General features: G+C 45.5%; 2 protein-coding genes across 2 annotated transcripts; one reads left to right on the top strand and one right to left on the bottom strand.

Annotated features, from left to right (window-relative positions):
- Positions 1–67: 67 nt before the first annotated feature.
- On the bottom strand, positions 68–9428 carry tango6 (transport and golgi organization 6 homolog (Drosophila)). Its single transcript, XM_031868208.1, has 11 exons — positions 9234–9428; positions 8338–8981; positions 8133–8252; positions 6172–6328; positions 5750–5856; positions 5287–5449; positions 3271–3338; positions 2664–2776; positions 1398–1574; positions 1029–1155; positions 68–755 (listed from the first exon to the last, which is right to left on the bottom strand). The coding sequence occupies exons 1-11, from the start codon at positions 9292–9294 to the stop codon at positions 474–476; spliced, it is 2019 nt and encodes a 672-aa protein (XP_031724068.1). The 5' UTR covers positions 9295–9428; the 3' UTR covers positions 68–473.
- A 3066-nt stretch (positions 9429–12494) lies between these two features.
- On the top strand, positions 12495–21256 carry LOC116394796 (NLR family CARD domain-containing protein 3-like). The gene is given in 7 exon segments (XM_031868115.1): positions 12495–12618; positions 12694–12808; positions 18224–18302; positions 18458–18731; positions 18827–20630; positions 20728–20901; positions 21052–21256. Coding segments are annotated over 6 exon segments (2604 nt in total). The 5' UTR covers positions 12495–12618; positions 12694–12740.
- Positions 21257–21602: the final 346 nt, after the last annotated feature.

The raw sequence follows: 21602 nt of genomic DNA, 5'->3' as shown, positions 1-21602 counted from the left end.
GGGGGGGGGGGGGCGTAGATTATGACTCGATGCAGAAAACTCAATAATCTGAAGTTTTAAACTGAATTCTCAACGTTATGAGCGCCTGTAATAATTCAGTGACACCGGGCTGTCCGTTCCTCACCGCTGCCCCTGAACGCAACAGACGTGACACACGTGCATCTTGTTTACGTGCTAAGCTAGGCTAAATGCTAGCAGAGTTTTGGTGAGAGAGTTGGATGCTCAGTACCCATAATAGGAGGATATGTTGCTTATTATTTATTGGTGAATAGGATCAGCTCTCTATGTCAAATGACTGAGGACATGCTGAGTTGTGTGTTTACTACAGGATGCTGCTACAGTCTCCATCTGATGTATGTTCCTGTTGGTTCTCTTTGCAGTGCTGAACTGTGACCCTCCAGTTTATACAGCTCTTCTATGTGTTACTAATGATGAAGTAATAACAGATAATGGAAGTAAATTCACCTGTTTCCTTAATTATGAATCATTACAAACGTGCTGTGTTTTATAAAACAGCAGATAGTCAGTGAGAGATAAAGAAATGCACTGACCTGTGAGGTTTTCCTCAGAAGCACAGTATGCTGCAGACAATCGACCATCACAGCCAACACCTGGAGCAAAGCGAGTCTCTGGCCTTGCCTCGCAGACGGAGCCAGCAGCCTCTGTTCCACCTCCACAAGTGTCATAGTTGACACGTCCAGCTCTGGTTCATCTTCCTTGTCTCCATCTGCTGCAGCTGACCAGCCAGCCATCTCCTGCAGGAGAAGCAAGTCAAATGATGGACTGTCGACTGAGGTCACCTTCTCTTCCAAGTGAAAAAACAAACAACTGAAGCACTGTACAATAGAATACAATCTGCACACACTACGACCTCAAAATGGCCACAGATGTGAACAAACTTCTCCACCACAGTCCAAGCATAACTAAACACAATGGGAGTATGCATCACACTGGATTGAATCATGTTTTACAGGCGTGTGTGTGTGTGTGTGTGTGTGTGCGTGCGTGCATGCGTGTGTGCACCTTACCTGCAGCAGGTCAAGGAAGAAGTCTCCAGGCAGGTCACAGTCTTTGAGTTCAGACAACAGTTGCATAAGACACTCCAGCCTCCACTGCTCTCCTGACAGCTTCTCATACAGAGCATCGTCCTCTTCACTGGGAGACAACAAGAGAGAAGTGAGGGATGACACTGAGAAACCAAGAGAGCCCAGTTATACTAACAGGCATCATAGCTTTGAAGGGGGAGTGTGATAAATAAAGGGCGTCTCTTTTACTGATTGGCCCAAAACATCTGGTACAAAAGGGTACTGTGCTATTCTAAATCATGTATGTCCCTGCTGGTCCTATCCTAGGTTTAGGGACGACATGTCCATCATGTGTTTCTGTGTGTCATTCACCTGAATGTCTCCCTGGAGCTCAGTCTGGCTCCTCCATCACTGCCTGGGGCGAAGTGGAAGTCTGCTGCCACCTCGTTCTTCTGTCCCTGCAGACCTGAGAGCTGCCTTAGTGCTGACAGGGCCGCAGACGTCTCAGCGTGGCTCAGGTACCACAGCAAGACCTCCTGACAGGGGGCGCTGTGGAGCACGGAGCACACAGCTCATTTTCAGTCTCCTACTTTAGACTCACTACGATTCATGCATACTTTACGTTTCTGTGGACTATTTTCTACACACCAACACCTTTCTGAAATGATTTTTCTGGCAGGCAGCCTTTTTGCATAATCATGTCATGAGTTCATGAAGTTTCAAGCTCTCCAGCATGGAGAGACTGTTTAATTAGACTGGCTGTTCTATATTTCTGTAATTGGCAACAAACCCCAAACACCCTTGTGTTAATCCATCTCTCGATGCTTTCATTTCCCGACCTCGTCTGTGGCTGAAGACTAACGGCCTCGTTTGGTCTGCACTTTCAGACTTCAGTCATTTCCTAAACTTCCTCCCACTGCAGCTTTAAGCCAAATGTTACTCAAACAGAACACATGAGCACATTTGTTGCGGACTATATTCAGCAGTGGATTAAACCACATCTGTGCTCGAGCAGGACAGTGTATGTGTATTTGAGTCAGAATAAACTAGTGTTTGGGTTGATAGTAATGAAGGTCACGAAGAGCCAAAAAGTGGCTCATTGATGAGTTTTTATGAGCTTTTGTACTCATAATTAAAGAATCAGTTGGTTTTACTTTGGCAAAAAATAGACTGCGATGAATGTCTTAACAATACCCTGTTGTAGTAAAATAATGAATAATGTCAACATGCTTTTTACATGTATTGTTAACAGTTTGTTCTTTCAGCTGGAGGGGTGTGTCTGCATGTGATTGACAGAAGCTGGCAGGCTGTTGTTGCGCTGTAGCCTTCATGTCGCGGGCAGACAGCGGGTTGTCAGCGGTACTGAACAGTTAGCACCACCGCAGCATCTAACCGGACCCACGGAACATTTAAAGGTATGTTTACTCGGGTGGGGTGAAGGCAGAGGCTACATTCCGCTGTGCTATGTTTACTGTGTGACAATAAAAGTAGACTTCCATCCGTTGGGTTTAAACATGGTACAGTCCTTCTTGAAGGTCTACTACCTGTACTTTGTGGAAGTAAGGCTGTATTCCTTGTTATTTCTGAGAGTAACGGTGTTTGTACATAAACACTCCCACTAAAAGAGAAACACATTACCGTAGGTGGGAGACGTTCTGCTTGGTGAAGCAGAAGAGTGTGAAGAGAACGGGGAGAACTTGTTCCAGAGCTTCAAGAAGAGAAGCTGACGGACTGTTTCCAACCACCCAGATCTGACGGCAACGAGAGACACAACAGCAGAGACCATGTGTGAGAGGCATATTAAGGGTTACACACACAGTACTGGCAGGCAACATCAGTGTTACTACACCATAATAACCAATAACATCAATAGAATTATCATTATTCAGAAGATTTGTGATTTAGTTTGTCAATGCGAACATCTGTCTCATTTACAAAACTCAAGGCTGGACAGTCCTTAAATATTATGAATTACTCATTTCAACAGACCTCAACGCATTATGATCAACCGGCTGTATGTTTACAGGATCCAATGAATATCATTTAGCTAGTTTTATTATTCATTAAGACACCATGCAGAGCACTGAGCAGAGATCTCATTCCTGCATATTCTAGAGAAATAATTCCATTGGATTCTTTTCATGAATATTACTCACAAACACACAGTCTCTTTGTACATGGTCTCTTTGCCCCCCTTACCAATGTGCTATGGTCATTTCACATTGTAGTGCTCAGTGGTCCTCACCTTGAACACGTCATTCACACAACGTGTCAGCTCCCATTCCTCCACAGCAGCTTGGAGATGACCCTCATCTGAAAAACACACAGGTGCACCACAGTGTTCAGCCCTGTTGGTATCCCACTCATCATCCACCTGCTGGTCCTGAGACAAAGTGATGATAGCGAGCGGGACAAACAGGACAACAACCTACTGTCTGTTCTCCTGGTAGAAGATTCATATCAACACAACCTGCACGTCTCGAGTATACACAACGTGATGCGACCCTTTCCGAAGACAACGATACATTTTATGACTAGGAGCACCAGAGCGACGGAGTTCAACTGTAGCATTAAGAGTGCTTTCACATCAGAGTACACTTGACCCCCAAAGTCCAGCTAGTGTGGTGTGAACACGGTGCAGCGCACTCAGGAGCAGCATCAGGGGTAAAAAGCAGCTGTGTCCAAAACAAGGAACCGGAATATGTTGTCATGACTGAGCTTCTGTCTCATTGGCCACAGAAGGATCTCTGTGTTCCAACCAAGGAATGAAATGCTTGCTGGAAATGTGGACGGACGAAATAATGTAAACACAACTGGATAATACACACGAAATGAGATTTATGGGATCATTTGAGACTCTGTATCAGGGTGTTCAATTAATATTCAGCGAGGTCCAGTTAGAGAATCCAAAGGTCCGGAACATCACAATAATGCCTCACTTGCGTTTTGATTAAGTCCCACATACAGGTCTCAATGAATTAGAATATCATAGAAAAGTGAATTTATTTCAGTAATTCAAATCAAAAAGTGAAACTCATATATTATATATAGATTCATTACACACAGGGTGATATACTTCAAGTCTTTATTTCTTGTAGTTTTGATGATTATGACTTACAGCTAATGAAAACCCCAAATTCTTACTTAATTTTTCAGAAACATTTATTTAACATTATGTAATCATTCAGGTGTGAAGTGATGTCAACCAAAGAGACCGTGATATTATATTCACTCTGTGGTTATTAAACCACTTGTTTCAGCTCTATCCTCTCTGTTGACATCACTGCTGGGCATGAAGTCATGCGTTAGGGTTCTGATGGAACCATCATATTGGTCTCTAAAGGTTCGAAACTTAAAGATTCTCAATTATAGGCTCAGGTCGGGATATAACGGCGTCTGGGTGCAGGCCCGGCCTACGGTCTGCCTATCAGTGACCCCTGCTCTATATCGTCTTAGATCTTGGATATGTATATATAGTAGTAGAGCATAAGTGTTGTCTTGTGTTAGTTTTAAAGGCTGCATTACAGTAATGCAATTTCTGAACTCAACAGACTGTTCTAGCGGTTCTATCATCCGTCTTCACCCAATAAGTCATAATATCCACAGGATGAATAATCAAAAATCTCACTGTGTAGAGATTTAGTAAAAGCTCCGATGGTCAACCCAACAATCTCGTCATAATAATAAAATATAATTAGATTTCCTCCATATTGCCCAGCCCTAGTGTGGCAGCTCAACTGTAGAAGAAGACATTTTGCGTGGTGTGACGACGTGGACAACATAAAACAAGTGAGCCTAACCCATCACACTACATGAACATCCCATCCAGAGAACATGGGTCGGTTAGTGCACCACGGAGCAATAGGCAGTACTTTAACGTGAGCATCCGTACTATTCTCACAACGCCTTGTTCTGAAATGATTTTAAGATGCATGCTATGTTGAGGGGATGGTCTGGTAGCTCTACACGTAGGCATGGCCGTAGCGAGCGGTGAGGTCATGGAGGTGCGGACCTTGATAATAATTTCCTAAAGAGCCCACCGTCTCTCTGCATCTGAACGACATGAAACTGCTGTAAACTGACAGCTATCAATAAGACTGTGGTGGTGTAGAACTAACCAACACTATTTACCAAACACTAGAAGGTGAAGCGCAACTGTCGTCTCTGGGACCAAACATAGATCCTTTGTGTCTTTACCAACACTAGCTCCACTCTGAATGCAACACCTAACACACACGGATATGATGGCCATGTTACTGACTGGAAGCAGTGGTGCAGCGGTGGAGCGGTCCGAGCAGAGGCGTGAGCAGGTACTGCTGGGCAAAGCTGGGCTTCTCCTGCACCATGAAGAGCACCGCCCTGGTGGCCACACGTTGATGCTGCTGGGCTGTCAGCTGGTCCTTGAAGTGCAGGAGGTCCAGGATCTTCACGACGACAACAACAAATACAACTTAAATGAGCAAATTCTTATGCAGTCCAAACTCACTCATCAGGGCTCTACAGAAGTACAGCAAGTCTAAGTTGAACCAGAGAGTGTGTCTGTAAGCTGTGATGGATGTGAACGGACAAGTGTCTTTGTTAATCAGGTGTTCTTCCACAAGATCTCTGCACGCTCACATGAAAGCCAGCGTTTGGCATCATTTGACCCTTTTAGTGCACTACACACGGCATGCTGACATACTGACTTTAGTGTGTGTGTGTATGTGTGTGCGCATTGAGCTGACCTGATGACAGACGTGTCTGTAGTAGGTGTCTGCTGAGGCAGACTGTTGAGGGCAGGTCACCAGGATCCTGGCCACACAGTCACATTTCCTCCAGTCCGAGTCGTCCCCTAGAGGACAGAAACAGTGCTTCACTTAGATCTGGAATCATCAAGTAGAAGTTCCTCTCAATAAAAAGATTCAGAATCTAAATGACAACATATTAAGCAATTGATATAGAAGCAAACAGTGTGATGGAGACAGATAAGTCAGTGACAGTAATGGCACACTGATGTTTAGCTTTAGTGCGGTTATTGTTCAGGTTAAACAGTGAACATGCATTACGTTTAGGTGGATATCTACGTCTCTACTTGTTTCAGTCAGACTGTGTTCATCACTACTTTGCCTTCTTCCCTTCTTCCATCGTTACCTCCCCTCCCGCTCACCTGTTCCTCCCTCCAAGATGGCTCTGACTACAGCCTGGACACCGTTAGGCTGCATCAGGCGCTCAGACAGCAGCTGACCACACAGACGCTTTAGCCAGGTGGGAGCTGACCTCAGGACTGCCCTGCTGCTGGAACCACGGGAGCTTCCTCCTGCAGACTACAAGGAGGGACAGCACTTAGAAAACAAAGACTCACAGACCTGTGAGCCGAACAAATACCTAAATTGGGAAATCTGAAAGTAAAAATATCCCTATTATTGTGGTTCATGTAAAGTGTGAAACCTTTTAGAGAGATGTGATAAACAAACACGAAGGCTTACCTAGATCTAGATCACAAAGACTGAATATGAAATGTACCCCGAGGACTGCTAGCAAGTACTCATGAATGTTAACACAGGTTTCAAAATGTTCTAAATGACTTTGCAAATGTTTTATGAAGATGGAAACGCACTCCTCAAGGACACAGAATGGACCCCATTCACCCATATGGGCAGAGAAATGGTCTTACTTTGCACACAAAATAAGTGTTTATTTCTCTCTCTACCCACACACACACACACACACACACACACACACACACACACACACACACGGAAATATGTTTGCCTTGAGGTTTATTGGGGAGAAAGCATCAGCTGTTGACAGAGAGAGGAGCAGAGGCCCTAACATTTAGTTTTTTAAAAGTGACAATAAAAAAAAGGCTTGAGCTGTGAGGCGGTGAATGTTGTGTCCCGTTAGATACGGACTGTTGCTCAGGTAGTAAAATATGGAATGGTCTGATATTAAAGCTCATGTAAAAAAATAAAAGAATAACAGACCAGAAGAAAACTTAGGAAACAGATGGAGGAGGAGGAGGAGGATCAAGTGATCCATCAGCTCAAGACGAGGGACTCGCTGCAATTATATGACAAACATCCTTAAGTGGGTTATGTCCAAGAAATGAGTCATTTATTTCATAATTGGACGAGGGCTGAGCCGAATATTGTGAAGCCCGATTCATACCGTTGACATTCTAAGTCAACATTTAATGCTGCGCAGCTTCTTCTTCTGCACGTCGATTCATTCTGTTGAATCTGTATTTCTGCAAAGTGTCACATAAAGATCAGGCTACAGCAATATTTTTAGTATTATACTATTTGTAGAATTAGATTTCAGTGGTGGCGGTGTCGTTTCTGACTCGTGTGATCCAAACATTCCCAATAACATTTTGAAAATCTTCAATGGAGTTTTGTCTGGATTTATCTGAAATATTCTGCTTGAACCCATATTTGTTGGCGTTAAACCTTTCAAAAGCATCTTCACTGCGGTCAAAGCGCTGCCCGCGCTTAACAGGGCGGTCGAGCAGAAATAAATTACATTTTTACAAACGCAATAACATCAAATCATGGGGATTTTTCGGGTGACCAATGCAGTAGTAAACAAACGATTTGAAATGTTTTTAATGAATGCGCTTTTAATATTTGGGGTCAAGTGTGTCGCCCAAGGACAAGGACACATCGACACTTTGCCTCTGAGCGACAGTCACACACATGATGATTCACGGATTTGTGCGCAAAACGTTTGTGCGGTTAAAGCACAACTTAGTGCACGAGTGAATGAAATCCAATGTGTTGCAAGGAGGCCCTCAAGAGCCCGCGTTAACGGGACAAACTCTCAATGCAAAGATAACTTTTGTTTGATTACAAGAAAACTCCACGGGGCAACATTAGTGATAGATCACCATACAAACCCAATCAAATCAAATGTCACAACCTACAGCGGCTCAGATGGAATTATTTAGAAACTCAAAACTGTTGCATCTTTTTGAAACAGAACTGTCTTTACTTACCATTCTGTCAGGGCTTGGATAACATTACCATCTTAACAACAACACAATGTAACTATTTTATATATTCATCAAATAAAACACCCCCTAATTGCCTCTTCCACACCCCCCTGCCCACCAAACATAGACATGCACACCTGTTTGGGTCCTTGGAGGATCAGCAGCTCCTTGATAATCATTGGTTGGTAGACTTTTCCTTGAAGGCTTTTGAGGGCCTCCCTGCAAGTTTGACATTCCTCCGCACTGAGCTCCTGCATCTGAAAAAGTTAGCAAGAAAGACAAAAAACTTTTTATTTGTCTTGACTTCATGCATCAGAGTCCTGTCATATCCTGACTTCTTACCTTCCCCTCTTCTGCCCGGCGTGGCTGGTAGCCAAGCTGGCACAATGCCGCCAACACGTCCCCCAGATGCCGTGTGAACACCAATGTGGCGAGACACGACAGCTCCGCCAACTGCAATAGAATGTTCGTGGTGGTCAAAAGGCGGCGTCCAGCTGCTGGCACCGCCCCGCCGCGGACAAGTTTGTCCACCATGGCTCCAAACGCTGACCTGCGACCCAGTGACACACCCACTCCAGTGGCCAAGTATGGGCAGAGCCCCAGAGAAACCACAAACTGAAGGGCCGCTCCAAGCGTCTGCTGCTGGGCAACACTGAGGACATCAGGGGGTAACGGTGGGGCCATCTCAGGGGTGCGTTGTCTAGCTGCAGACGGAGCTGGGGTCTGCTGGAAAAGTTTGAGTTCAGCGGACAGGTGTCGCGATAAGGTGAGGAGCAGGAGGAGACACTCCTGGACAAAACCCCAAGCGGAGTCTTCCGTGTCACCGCCGAACCAGTCTGCCACCACCATCACCTCCTCCCTCAGCCTCCTCACCTCCTCAAAGCTGCTCTCGCTCTGAAGCCGCTCATGGAGAAGGGCCCTGTTGGCCCGCAGCACTGCCAGCAGAGCCTCTTGGTGTGAGGACTGAGCATCGTGCGCAGACGCTTCTAGAGACAACACAGAGCATTGCATTGTGGGTTGTGTATGACTAACTGTACAGGATTGTTGATTGTATGTAGCCTGTTTCCAGTGTCAGTGCGTGTTCAGTGGAACTGTCACCAAACAACTTCTCATGCACCACCAGGCTAATCATTATTTATCTCAGAATTGGTTGCTGTAACGGTATAGTTTACGTTATAATTAACGTTACTGTTACCTTCGTTACATCCTCAGGCTGTCATACTAAGTTATCCACTTACCGCCAAGAGGTTTCGTAAGAATATGTATCGCTGAGAGGATAGCTGGAGTTATCGGAGTCATCTCGTCATCACATGTACATCACTTGTACTCACAGCCCTTGTTTCTGATCGAGGCCAACCTCGCCATGCCTTGGATGTACTGCGCTGCTATCGGCTGCTATAGACCATGGACGGATGCTAACAACATCTCTAAATCGCGCTCAAGTTAAACGTCATCACGCATCGTCCCATAGATATGACGTGGGCCTGCGCCCCAATCGGACTCCATGGAAGTCTGCAGAAAGTCCGCTCCAGACCCCAGCGGACTGGACCGTACACGGACCGTTGTCAGATCCCCGGCCCTGCACAGGGCAGCAGTGTCTGTTCTGATGTGGGAAGATCATCACCTTTACTCTCTTATTCACTAATAGAGAAAACTCCTCCCGTTAGAGGGATTACTTGACTCGTTTGTGGACCTCGCTCCTCCTTCCTGCTCCCTTGAGGATATCTCGTCTTTCCTGCAGGTTGTTTTGACAGTGGTCAACAGGATATATATATATATATATATATATAGGTTTTTTTGACTGTGGATATCTATATATATATATATATATATAGCAATCCTAAAGCAGAGGAAATCAATCAAGACAGTTAACAATAGCAGCAAAACAAATGTCAGCAAACGTGTTTATTAACTTGCAGTAACACATGTGACATCACAACTGTCATCTCTGTGACAGCAACATGAACACATGAGAAGGATCTACTGGTTGTCTTATTAGTGAAGGCTTTGTACAGGATGAGAGCTCATGTAACTGTAACCTTAAGTACAGGATGGTCAAATGGAGATATTACAAATGGACTAATGTCTTAATTCATGCCACGGTTGCTGAATGTTTGTCCATCGTTCTCTCCTCAGCTCCTGGCTCTCTGTAACAAAACAAGAACACAATCAGCAAAATACTCAAATTCAGTGTATCCATGTAGTTAATTTCAACGTTTGAAACGTTACTGGATTTAAAGTGATATTTCAGGTTCACAACCTGTCTACCTGAGCTCACGTTGGTCCGTTTATGTACATAATATGAAGTATAAATCATCTGTAAAATCATCACAAACTCAGTAAGATATTATTCAACCTCTGAGGTTTGAAAGTGAAGTTATTAAAAGTTACTTTACAAGTCTAACTACGGTTGGATGCAGGCAGCCGAGCTGCCGGTAATAGCGCAGCGGCTAACGTTAGCTAGCTTGTCAGTTACTAACGTCACGTAACTTAACGGATCACTTTAACACACGTGATATTATGATATCTCTTATTTTGCTTTAACATTAGTATCGGTGACATTCGAGTGAGTTGAAACCCAATACTTACATTTAAAAGTGAAAGCTGCCCCTTCTCCAACTCCCTCATCAATCGCCGCCATGTTGGATAAAATTAAATCTTCACTGGCACACAATGCATCTTAGGATATGCTGGGCCGCGAAGGATCCATCAGATGTGTCCTCCGAATCTGGGACCAGAAGGCTGCATTCGTCGGCTGCATTGAAGGAGTCTTCAGCAAACATGCGAAATGGGACAGCCTAGTCGCAGCGCTGTGATGCAACCGGTCTACGAATGCAGCCTCCGAAGGATGCAGCCCCTGAATTGAGACACACCTATAATACTTTGTAAGGAAGCTACAGTATGTCCTAAAAAAGTAAATGATTTAGAACGCAGTTTAAGACTACATCCACACTACTAAACAGAGTTTTAAAACAAAAACGATCTCCATCCACACGGCGTTTCAGCACCGTTTTCGAAATGATCTCCGTCCAGACCAACACGCCTGAAAACAAATATCACGTGACTCTTCACGTACACTGGGCATGGGGGTGGGTGTCGATGTAAACAGGAAGTAGATTGGTTGCTTAGCTAAAATAATAGGACAGAGTAATAAAGTAGTCTTTAATAATGAAAGGTCGTGTTTGATACTTAAGATCTTCTCTAAAATCTTCCTCTATGAACTCAAACAGACACATTTCGTGGAAAGTTTTAGAAGTTTTATTTACTTAACGTTAGTTACAGCGCTGCAGGTCTTGCTCTCTCTCTCTCTCTCACATCAAATTCACTTTAAAATCAACACTTACACGTAACAGTTTACTAGATTATGGGTCCATAAAAGTGGTCAACACACGTCTCTCACTCGTTTCCTCTCGGTGTTGTTGTTCTCACTCGTAGCTCTGCTGGTGTCTGAACTATCTGTCCAACTGGAGAGCAATTCATGTTTTGTTCCTTTACATTTTGTCTGCGGACTTCACAATAGTTGTGCAGAACAAAATAAGCATTAATAAGAAAAGGAAAGTCCTCTGTTTTGTGTTCACCACCCTCCCTAAAGCCGCTAACCGTGACGTCAGACATCCGCTCCGTAGGTCTGATAACGCCGCTGATCACACCGCTTGCTAATCGCTCCAATAACAGCTGCTTCCTCCGTAATCACAACAGACTGATCCAGCTCCGCTGTCACAAGGACAGATACAGGAGAACATTCCTGCACTCTGCTATAACACTTTATAATAAATCACCTCTGGCCAGATCATCATCCTTCAAAATGACTACAACAACGCTACACGGTTGTTGCTAGTTGTTGGTGATCCTTGCTCTACTGTTTCGTTTATTTAGTTTACCTAGTTGTTCATTTAATACCATTCTAATTCAGTGTATATATTGTGCATTTTTATTTTTTATTCTATCTTATCTTATTTTTTATTATTCTATTTCTTCAAATTCAATATCTGCTCTGTTGTTTTATTGTACTGTATATATTGTGCATTTCCATATGTTATATTTTATTTACTCTGTAAATTGCTGCTGCTACAAACTAATTTCCCCCTGGGGATGAATAAAGTTTCTATCTATCTATCTGTCTAATAATGCAGACTTTAACTGAACAACAGGTGCTAGTAAAGACAACAAGGTCAGCAACACCTGTAATCAGTTGTCCATGTTAAATTAACCTGGTAGTCGATCGGTAATCAATGTTGTTGTTTATGATTTCCGGTCACGTGATAGCGAGTGTGACTCAGGGAATGACACGCTAAGAACATGACAGTCATGACTGCTAAGAACCAATCAAGTAGTGAACGCGGGTGTGGGCGTCATCGTTTCTAAAGTATCCGTTTTCGACCGTCCACACGAATACGCAACCCGGAGTTTTCAAACTTATCCGTCATCGGGAGCGTTTTCAAACTCCTCCATTTTTGGTGCTCGAAAACGCCGGCGTAGTGTGGACGCTCAGTGTAAACGTAGCAAAACATATGTGTTTTCAAATGGAAACAGAGTAGTGTGGACGTGGCCTAAGACTCACTAAGACAACAGAGTCTGACCTGAGAGTCTGACCTCTAAAACCAGCCACACCAAAGTTCAGAGGTGAGATGACCATCTCTACCTGTCCATGACTCAAAGTCTTTCATTCACTGACTCTGTTTCTACACATGTGACCAGGATCCATCAGGGACCACACTGTCCTGGACCTGAACCCAGCTGTGTCCATGAAGAGTGACCGGTCTATGGCTCGTCCTGTATCCTTCAAAGATGGACGCCACTCTGTTGATCAAAGGTGAGGATTTCAAACTGATGATGAAAACCAAACCAAACTGACAGGTGAAGAAAACAGTGAGCTGAAAGACTGAGCTGTTGATTCTCAGTGGGATCAGCAGGACTAGTAGACCTTTACCACTACAGGGACTCATCTGATCCACATCCAGATATCACTTCATGGACCTTTACCTTGTGTTCGTCTCTGTGTGGACAGACACAATGTGAGCTCATTCTTCATGATCAAGTTCAAGATGGCGCCGCGGATGGCAGCCTCGGTACTGCGCTCTCTCGTACTTTTTCTGTTTTTGTTTGTTTTTCTTGTTTCCGGCTCTCCCTCTCTGATCACATTCAGTAGGAACTTTTAAACATCCGTCTATCAACTGGCCAAACCTTTTCGCAGCATTTCATCGAACCAGAAAGTTTTTCAGAGATTTTAGTTGGGGGAGCAGCGGCTCTACTCGGAATTTATCGGAGATGCCGAGGAGGAAAGCGAGCAGGAGTGCTCGTTAATCTGCGTCGACGGGGACTCAGAACTGCGCTCCCGTCAATTCACCTGGCGAATGTCTGCTTTCTGGCCAACAAGATGGATGAGCTGCTGCTCCTCAACAAACTAAACAGACTTTAGCAGATCCGCCGCCCTGTGCTTCACTGAAACCTGGCTTGGTGAGCACATTCCGGACAGCGCACTACATCTGCCGGGCTTCCAACTCCTCCGAGCGCACCGCGTAACGGCTCTGTCGGGAAAAACGAGGGGAGGCGGAATCTGCTTCTACATTAATGAAGGTTGGTGCACTGATGTCACAATGTCAAAGGAATCATGCAGCCGTCACTTAGAAAACCTTTTCATAGACTGCAAACCTTTTTATTCGCCGCGGGAGTTCTCCTCATTCATTCTGGTCGGTGTCTACCTCCTCAGGCCTGTGTGAGTGAGGCGCTCCAACACCTGGCTGAGCAGATCAACAACACGGAGCACAAACAACCAGACTCCCTGCTCATTGTTCTTGGGGACTTTAACAGAGCAAACCTCTGCAAAGAACTGCCTAAATACAGAGAACATATTAAGTGTCGCACCAGGGACAAAACACACTGGACCACTGCTACACTGTAATAAAGGACACATATCACTCAGTCACCCGTGCAGCTCTGGGACTCTCTGATCATTGTCTGGTTCATCTTCTCCCGACCTACAGGCAGGAAGTAAAATCTGCAAAGCCTGTGGTGAAGACTGTGAGGAGATGGACCAATGAGGCAAAGCTGGAATTACAGTCCTGCTTTGCCTGCACTGATTGGAGTGTTTTTCAGGCTGCTGCTACAGACCTGGATGAGCTCACTGACACTGTGACATCATACATCAGTTTTTGTGAGGACATGTGTGTGCCGAGAAAAACCTTCTGCACATTCAACAACAATAAACCTGGTTTACTGTAAGACTCAGGCAGCTTCGTCGGGCTAAGGAGGAGGCCTACAGAAGTGGGGACAGGATCCTGTACAATCAGGCCAGAAACACACTGACGAGGGAGATCAGGTAGCAAAGAGGAGCTACACTGAAAAGCTGGAGAAAACGTTTTCAGCCAACAACCCCTCGTCAGTGTGGAGAGGCCTGGAAGTACTCACCCTACAGGAGACCACCCCCCCACCCACTGAGGACAATCACCAACTAGCTGACAACCTGAATGTCTTCTACTGCAGGTTTGATAAGCCCACTTCAACACCCCCCACCTGCCCCATCATCAAACAACCACATACACCCCCTGCCTCCTCCTCATCTCCCCCAACCGACCCCCCATCGGCACTGAGGATCTGCGAAGAGGATGTGAGTCGGCTCTTCCACAGACAGAAGATCAGGAAGGCACCGGGCCCAGACGGTGTGTCACCCTCCTGCCTGAAAGTCTGTGACCAGTTGGCCCCCATCTTCACACAGATCTTCAACCGATCACTGGAGCTGTGTGAAGTCCCCTCCTGCTTCAAACGCTCCGCGATCATCCCGGTTCCCAAGAAATCCTCCATCACAGGATTAAATGACTACAGGCCCGTCGTCCTGACGTCTGTGGTCATGAAATCCTTTGAGAAACTGGTGTTGACCCATCTGAAGGACATCACAGGGCCCCTGCTGGACCCCTTGCAGTTTGCCTACCGGGAAAACTGTCATGATTAGGCTTTGCCTTCTGTGTTCTGTGTGTGTCTTTGTGTAGCTCCACCCTCCTCAATCTACCTGTCAGCCACTCCCTCAGCACCAGTCTAACTCCCTTCACCTGCCCCTGATCACTAATCAAGCACTCCCTCATCAGCACAACTCTCCTCTCTTGTTCTAGCCACTATTTAAACCCCTGCCTCTCAGTCACTCACTGACTGATCATTGCCATGTCTACCCGCCCGTTTGGCTTTTCCTGTTCCCGGTTTCCTTAGTCTGCCTGCCCTGCCTCGTCCTGCTGGATTTCCCCCCTCATCTCTTGTCTCGTCCATGGATTCCCTGTGTGTTCTTGTAAGTGTGCTGTTCGCATTTAAGTATTCATTAAATTCCTGCTTCACTACTTCTGGTCTCGTCTGCGTTTGAGTCCTCCACCACACGCAGTGACACAAACAGGTCGGTGGATGATGCAGTAAACATGGGACTGCACTACATGCTGCAACACCTTGACTCCCCAGGGTCATATGCAAGGGTTCTGTTTGTGGACTTCAGCTCAGCGTTCAACACCATCATCCCAGCAATACTCCAACCCAAACTCTCCCAGCTCACTGTGCCAGCCTCCACCTGTCAGTGGATCACAAACTTCTTGACTGACAGGACGCAGCAGGTGAGGCTGGGAAAAATCACATCCAGCACTCGGACTATCAGCACTGGCGCCCCCCATGGATGTGTGCTCTCCCCACTGTTCTTCTCCCTCTACACCAGGGGTCACCAACCTTTTTTAAACTGAGAGCTACTTCAAAGGTACCGAGTAGTATGAAGGGCTACTTATTTGATACAAACTTCCTGAATAACAAAGTTGCACAGATCACCTTAATAATAATAATATATGTGAAGAGACTGTTTGATCACATGTCAGTTAATTATTCCTCACAATAATTATTAATAATGATTTCCACAACAATGATGGTATAGCTACACATACATATTTAAACATGCAACTTTTATTTCTGTTAATCTGTTTCAACATTTGAAAGTCAGAGGTATCACATCTCTGATATTTTTGTATCATCACATGATCAAAGCCGGTTACTTTTGCACATAGTGCCTGCTGGTGAATGATGCAGTGGTAATGTAGACATTTTGCGAAGTCTGGGTCACCTTTGCATTGCGCAATGAAGCCTGCATGCCGGCCCATCATCGCGGGAGCCCCGTCTGTTATCACCGACACCAGCTTTTCCAATGCTACCTTTTTCTCCACGAAGAAACTAGTAACCAGTCTCGTCTATAGCCGAGCGGGGGATCCAACCCTCCGAGGCGTTCAAACCTCTAGTCTGGGCCTTTTCGATCGGATTGCGTTGCCTCGCCTCTACCCCCGCTACCCCTGAGTTGTTGCCCCGCGGCCTGTTCCGAGGATTTACGGACCTGACGACGGGGTGCGCTCACGGCTCGCGTCTGGCACCAACGGGATGCTCCCGCCATTCAGAACCTGAAAACCTAGTGCGGTGCGGCAGCCTCGTCCTGGCTGTCCGCCGTGCGCCTCCAGGTACCCAACTCTCTTAACTCTCTGCATGCGTTTTTGATTAAAAAAGAACAGCAACTACAATTTTAGACGGAGCTCCACAATGACTAGTGCTATTTTTAGAACATGTCTTGCGGGCGACTCACGTGGTCCCTGCGGGCGACAGGGTGCCCGCGGGCACTGTGTTGGCTACCTCTGCTCTACACCAATGACTGCGCCTCAGAGGACCCGACTGTTAAACTTCTGAAGTTCGCAGACGACACAATGGTCATCGGCCTCATCAGGGACGGTGATGAGTCTGTGTACAGACTGGAGGTTGAACAGCTGGTCCTCTGGTGCGGTCAGAACAACCTGGAGCTGAACAAGCTCAAAACTGAGGAGATGACAGTGGACATTCAGGAGGAGCCCCCCAACACTGCCCCCCCCCCCTCATCATACTCCACAACACTGTGTCTGCTGTGGAGACCTTCAAGTTTCTGGGATCCACAATCTCCCAGGACCTGAAGTGGGCCCCCAACATCAACACCATCAGGAAAAATGCCCAGCAGAGGTTGTACTTCCTGCGCCAGCTCAGGAAGTTGATTCTGATGATGTGATGATGATGATGATGATGATGAGGTAATGTCAGTGTTTCAGTTCACAACAGCAGAGAGAAAAGTCTCTTGTACCCAGCTGTGTGTCCATGAAGAGTGATTGGTCTAATGGTCGTATGATTGACTCCAAAGATGGACGCCATTCTTATGACCCAGCGTAAGTTCTTAAAACGGATGAAACAGATGACTACCTGTTAATCTGATACAACTTTGGTCATCTATCATTTATAGTCTTTGATCTGTCATTATGATCATGACATGATGCAATATCTTAAACTAATTATTGTAGGTTTTACATCAGACAGGAAGTAGCATTCTGGATATGTCACAAACCGGGCCGAACGGCCATGACAAAGAAAAGGGAGACGCATTCAATGAAGCAGTTGATTAATTATTTATTAAGTTCAAAGTAATATAAAAGACAAACATAAACTAACAGTGACATGTGAAGTCAGTCATTTCAGCAGTGCAAGTGAGTGAGTGGGTGCGTGTAAAGTGTATATGCAGTGTTGTATAGTGTAAAAACTAGCCGAAACCAAAGTGGGTGTCTTAGGAAGGAGCCAGCGACCAGTTGATAATCCAGAGGGTTTTTATACTGGGTGCTCTGGCACACAGGGCCAGTGTTGCTTATGGCCTCAGGTGCTTCCACTCTGCCTGACGACCCTCTGCCACACCCACCTCCACACCTGCAAGGAAGGCAGCCAAACGAACAGGCAGAGAGGGTCGTCACAGATATAATCCTAAATCTAGTTGCAGAGGTCTGGAGACTAGAAACACTCGGAGGAGGAAGTCTCCGCAATGGTGCTGTGGCCAAAACCAAACACAGACCCTTTGTTTCAGTGATGTGGCAGATCAACAGTATTAAGTCTTGGTACATCTGACTAACAACACAATGGTAGAATAGAAACTACACCAAATATGAAAAGTATCACATCAGATGTGATTCTAGTTGTAGTTGTATCTCGGGGTGGAAGGTATATAAAGTAAACCGGTATGAATTTGACCTACAATATCATTTTTGACAATACCTTGCTGCCAATAAAATAACTTTTACTGTCCAATAAAAGCAGAGATAAGAATCTGTTTTCATTGTGATCAATCATGACAGAACACAACATCTTTAACTAATTATTTTATTTGTGTTAATGGTACAAACACAATGTGAGCTGATTCTTCATGATTCCTCCACAGAGAGGACCAGGAGAGCTCAGAGTTTCCCAGAGGTCAGTCTGCTCAGCAGCATCAAACACACCTGGACTCCATATTTATGGTCTGTACATGTACAACTACTTTTACATCTATTGTGTTCACAATCATCTCCATGCTGCACTTTGTAGACCAGTGGATCGTCAGTCTGTCCAACATGGATCTAATGTTTGGTTCCATGGTTTTAGTTTGTGTCATTCATAGAATGTTCTGTTCCAGCTGCTGGAGGAGAACATCGTCACTTTTGTGAAGAACGAGCTGAAGAAGATCCAGAAGGGACTGAGTTCAGATTACCCAGAATGCTTAGAGAGTCAGAGGGAGGATGAAGAGGTGTTGGATGGTGTGGATGAAAACCAGAGGAGGAGCAGCAGAGAGGCATTTGTGAAGATCACAATAAACTTCCTGAGGAGAATGAAGCAGGAGGAGCTGGCTGACTGTCTGCAGAGCAGTAAGAAGATTTCTCTAAAGATTCAACATGCTGGATCAATGGGACGTTTACTAATGTCTCAAGAGATGGACCAACATATATTCAGATATGTTGACATTTGCCTCGTAATTTATTAATTGATGTTCTCTGTTTTTATTCAGGAAGTCATTCGGGAGTTTGTCAACATGAACTCAAATATAACCTGAAGAAGAAGTTCCAGTGTGTGTTTGAGGGGATCGCTAAAGCAGGAAACCCAACTCTTCTGAATCAGATGTACACAGAGCTCTACATCACAGAGGGAGGGACTGCAGAGGTCAATGATGAACATGAGGTCAGACAGATTGAAACAGCATCCAGGAAACCACACAGACCAGAAACAACCATCAGACAAGAAGACCTCTTTAAAGCCTCACCTGGAAGAGAGGAACCAATCAGAACAGTGATGACAAAGGGAGTGGCTGGCATTGGGAAAACAGTCTTAACACAGAAGTTCACTCTGGACTGGGCTGAAGACAAAGCCAACCAGGACATACAGTTCAGATTTCCATTCACTTTCAGAGAGCTGAATGTGCTGAAAGAGAAGAAGTACAGCTTGGTGGAACTTGTTCATCACTTCTTCAGTGAAACCAAAGAAGCAGGAATCTACAGCTTTGAAGGGTTCCTGGTTCTGTTCATCTTTGACAGTCTGGATGAGTGTCGACTTCCTCTGGACTTCCACAACAATGAGGTCCTGACTGATGTTACAGAGTCCACCTCAGTGGATGTGCTGCTGACAAACCTCATCAGAGGGGAACTGCTTCCCTCTGCTCACCTCTGGATAACCACACGACCTGCAGCAGCCAATCAGATCCCTCCTGAGTGTGTTGGCATGGTGACAGAGGTCAGAGGGTTCACTGACCCACAGAAGGAGTACTACTTCAGGAAGAGATTTAGAGATGAGGAGCAGGCCAGCAGGATCATCTCCCACATCAAGACCTCACGAAGCCTCCACATCATGTGCCACATTCCAGTCTTCTGCTGGATCACTGCTGGAGTTCTGGAGGATGTGGTGAAGACCAGAGAGGGAGGAGAGCTGCCCAAGACCCTGACTGAGATGTACATCCACTTCCTGGTGGTTCAGTCCAAACTGAAGAAGGTCAAGTATGATGGAGGATCTGAGACAGATCCACACTGGAGTCCAGAGAGCAGGAAGATGACTGAGTCTCTGGGAAAACTAGCTTTTGATCAGCTGCAGAAAGGGAACCTGATCTTCTATGAATCCGACCTGACAGAGTGTGGCATCGACATCAGAGCAGCCTCAGTGTACTCAGGAGTGTTCACACAGATCTTTAGAGAGGAGAGAGGACTGTACCAGGACAAGGTCTTCTGCTTCGTCCATCTGAGTGTTCAGGAGTTTCTGGCTGCTCTTCATGTCCATCTGACCTTCATCGACTCTGGAGTCAATCGGCTGTCAGATGAACAAACAATCTCCTGGTGGTCTAATATCTCTAGAGGCAAACCTGAACAAACACATCTCTACCAGAGTGCTGTGGACAAGGCCTTACAGAGTCCAAATGGACACCTGGACTTGTTCCTCCGCTTCCTCCTGGGTCTTTCACTGGAGACCAATCAGACTCTCCTACGAGGTCTGCTGACACAGACAGGAAGTAGCTCACAAACCAATCAGAGAACAGTCCAGTACATCAAGAAGAAGTTGGAGGATAATCTCTCTGCAGAGAGAAGCATCAATCTGTTCCACTGTCTGAATGAACTGAATGATGGTTCTCTAGTGGAGGAGATCCAACAGTCCCTGAGTTCAGGACTTCTCTCCAGACGTAAACTGTCTCCTGCTCAGTAGTCAGCTCTGGTCTTCATCTTACTGTCATCAGAAAAAGATCTGGACGTGTTTGACCTGAAGAAATACTCTGCTTCAGAGGAGGCTCTTCTGAGGCTGCTACCAGTGGTCAAAGCCTCCAACAAAGCTCTGTAAGTACAGAGAGAGTTAGATTAATATATCATAACTTATATACGCTGCTGTCTTTTCTACTTATTGTTTATTTTTTCTTCATCATTGTCTCTTCAGACTGAGTGACTGTAACCTCTCAGAGAGAAGCTGTGAAGCTCTGTCCTCAGTTCTCAGCTCCCAGTCCTCTGGTCTGAGAGAGCTGGACCTGAGTAACAACAACCTGCAGGATTCAGGAGTGAAGGTGCTGTCTGCTGGACTGGAGGGTCCACATTGTACACTGGAGACTCTCAGGTGACCCTGTGAATTACTTTTCTTGGACTAAGTACTAAGTTTAAAGTTTACACACAAACAGATTGGTGATGACAGTAATAAACATAAACCTTCCAGCGCTCACAGTTTCCTCAGATTATGTGACATGTGTGTTGTTTTGTGTGTTTGCAGTCTGTCAGGCTGTCTGATCACAGAGGAAGGCTGTGCTTCTCTGGCCTCAGCTTTGAGCTCCAACCCCTCCCATCTGAGAGAGCTGGACCTGAGCTACAATCATCCAGGAGTGAAGCTGCTGTCTGCTGGACTGGAGGATCCTCACTGGAGACTGGAAACTCTCAGGTATGAAGAGACCTGCTGCAGCCACCGACAATCAGTCTGATAGAGGAGGTAGAGCTGGAGACTTTTTCTCTCTTACACTGTCAACCTGGTTAATATGACCCTGACACACCAAGCTGACCTCAAACTACCAGAGACTCATCAAACTGTTTGTGTCCCACATCAGACCATCAATACAGACAGAAGTAGTCAGGGAACAGTAGCAAGGATGAGCCAAAACAGGGAGGGAAGGTGATGAAATTGTTGTTTTTCTGGAGCGTTGTCTTGTTTCAACATTAGAAAATAGGACAGTGATGTATCCTGACACGTTGACGGGCATCATGGTGGGTTGACATGAGTCAACGTCGTCACGCTGAAGGTTTGTGGGCTCATATCAAACAATAGATTGA

This window comes from Anarrhichthys ocellatus, unplaced genomic scaffold, assembly GCF_004355925.1.
Source record: "Anarrhichthys ocellatus isolate YVR2014 unplaced genomic scaffold, GSC_Weel_1.0 scaffold41, whole genome shotgun sequence".
NCBI lineage: Eukaryota > Metazoa > Chordata > Actinopteri > Perciformes > Anarhichadidae > Anarrhichthys > Anarrhichthys ocellatus.
This window is presented reverse-complemented; position numbering and strand designations above follow the sequence as displayed.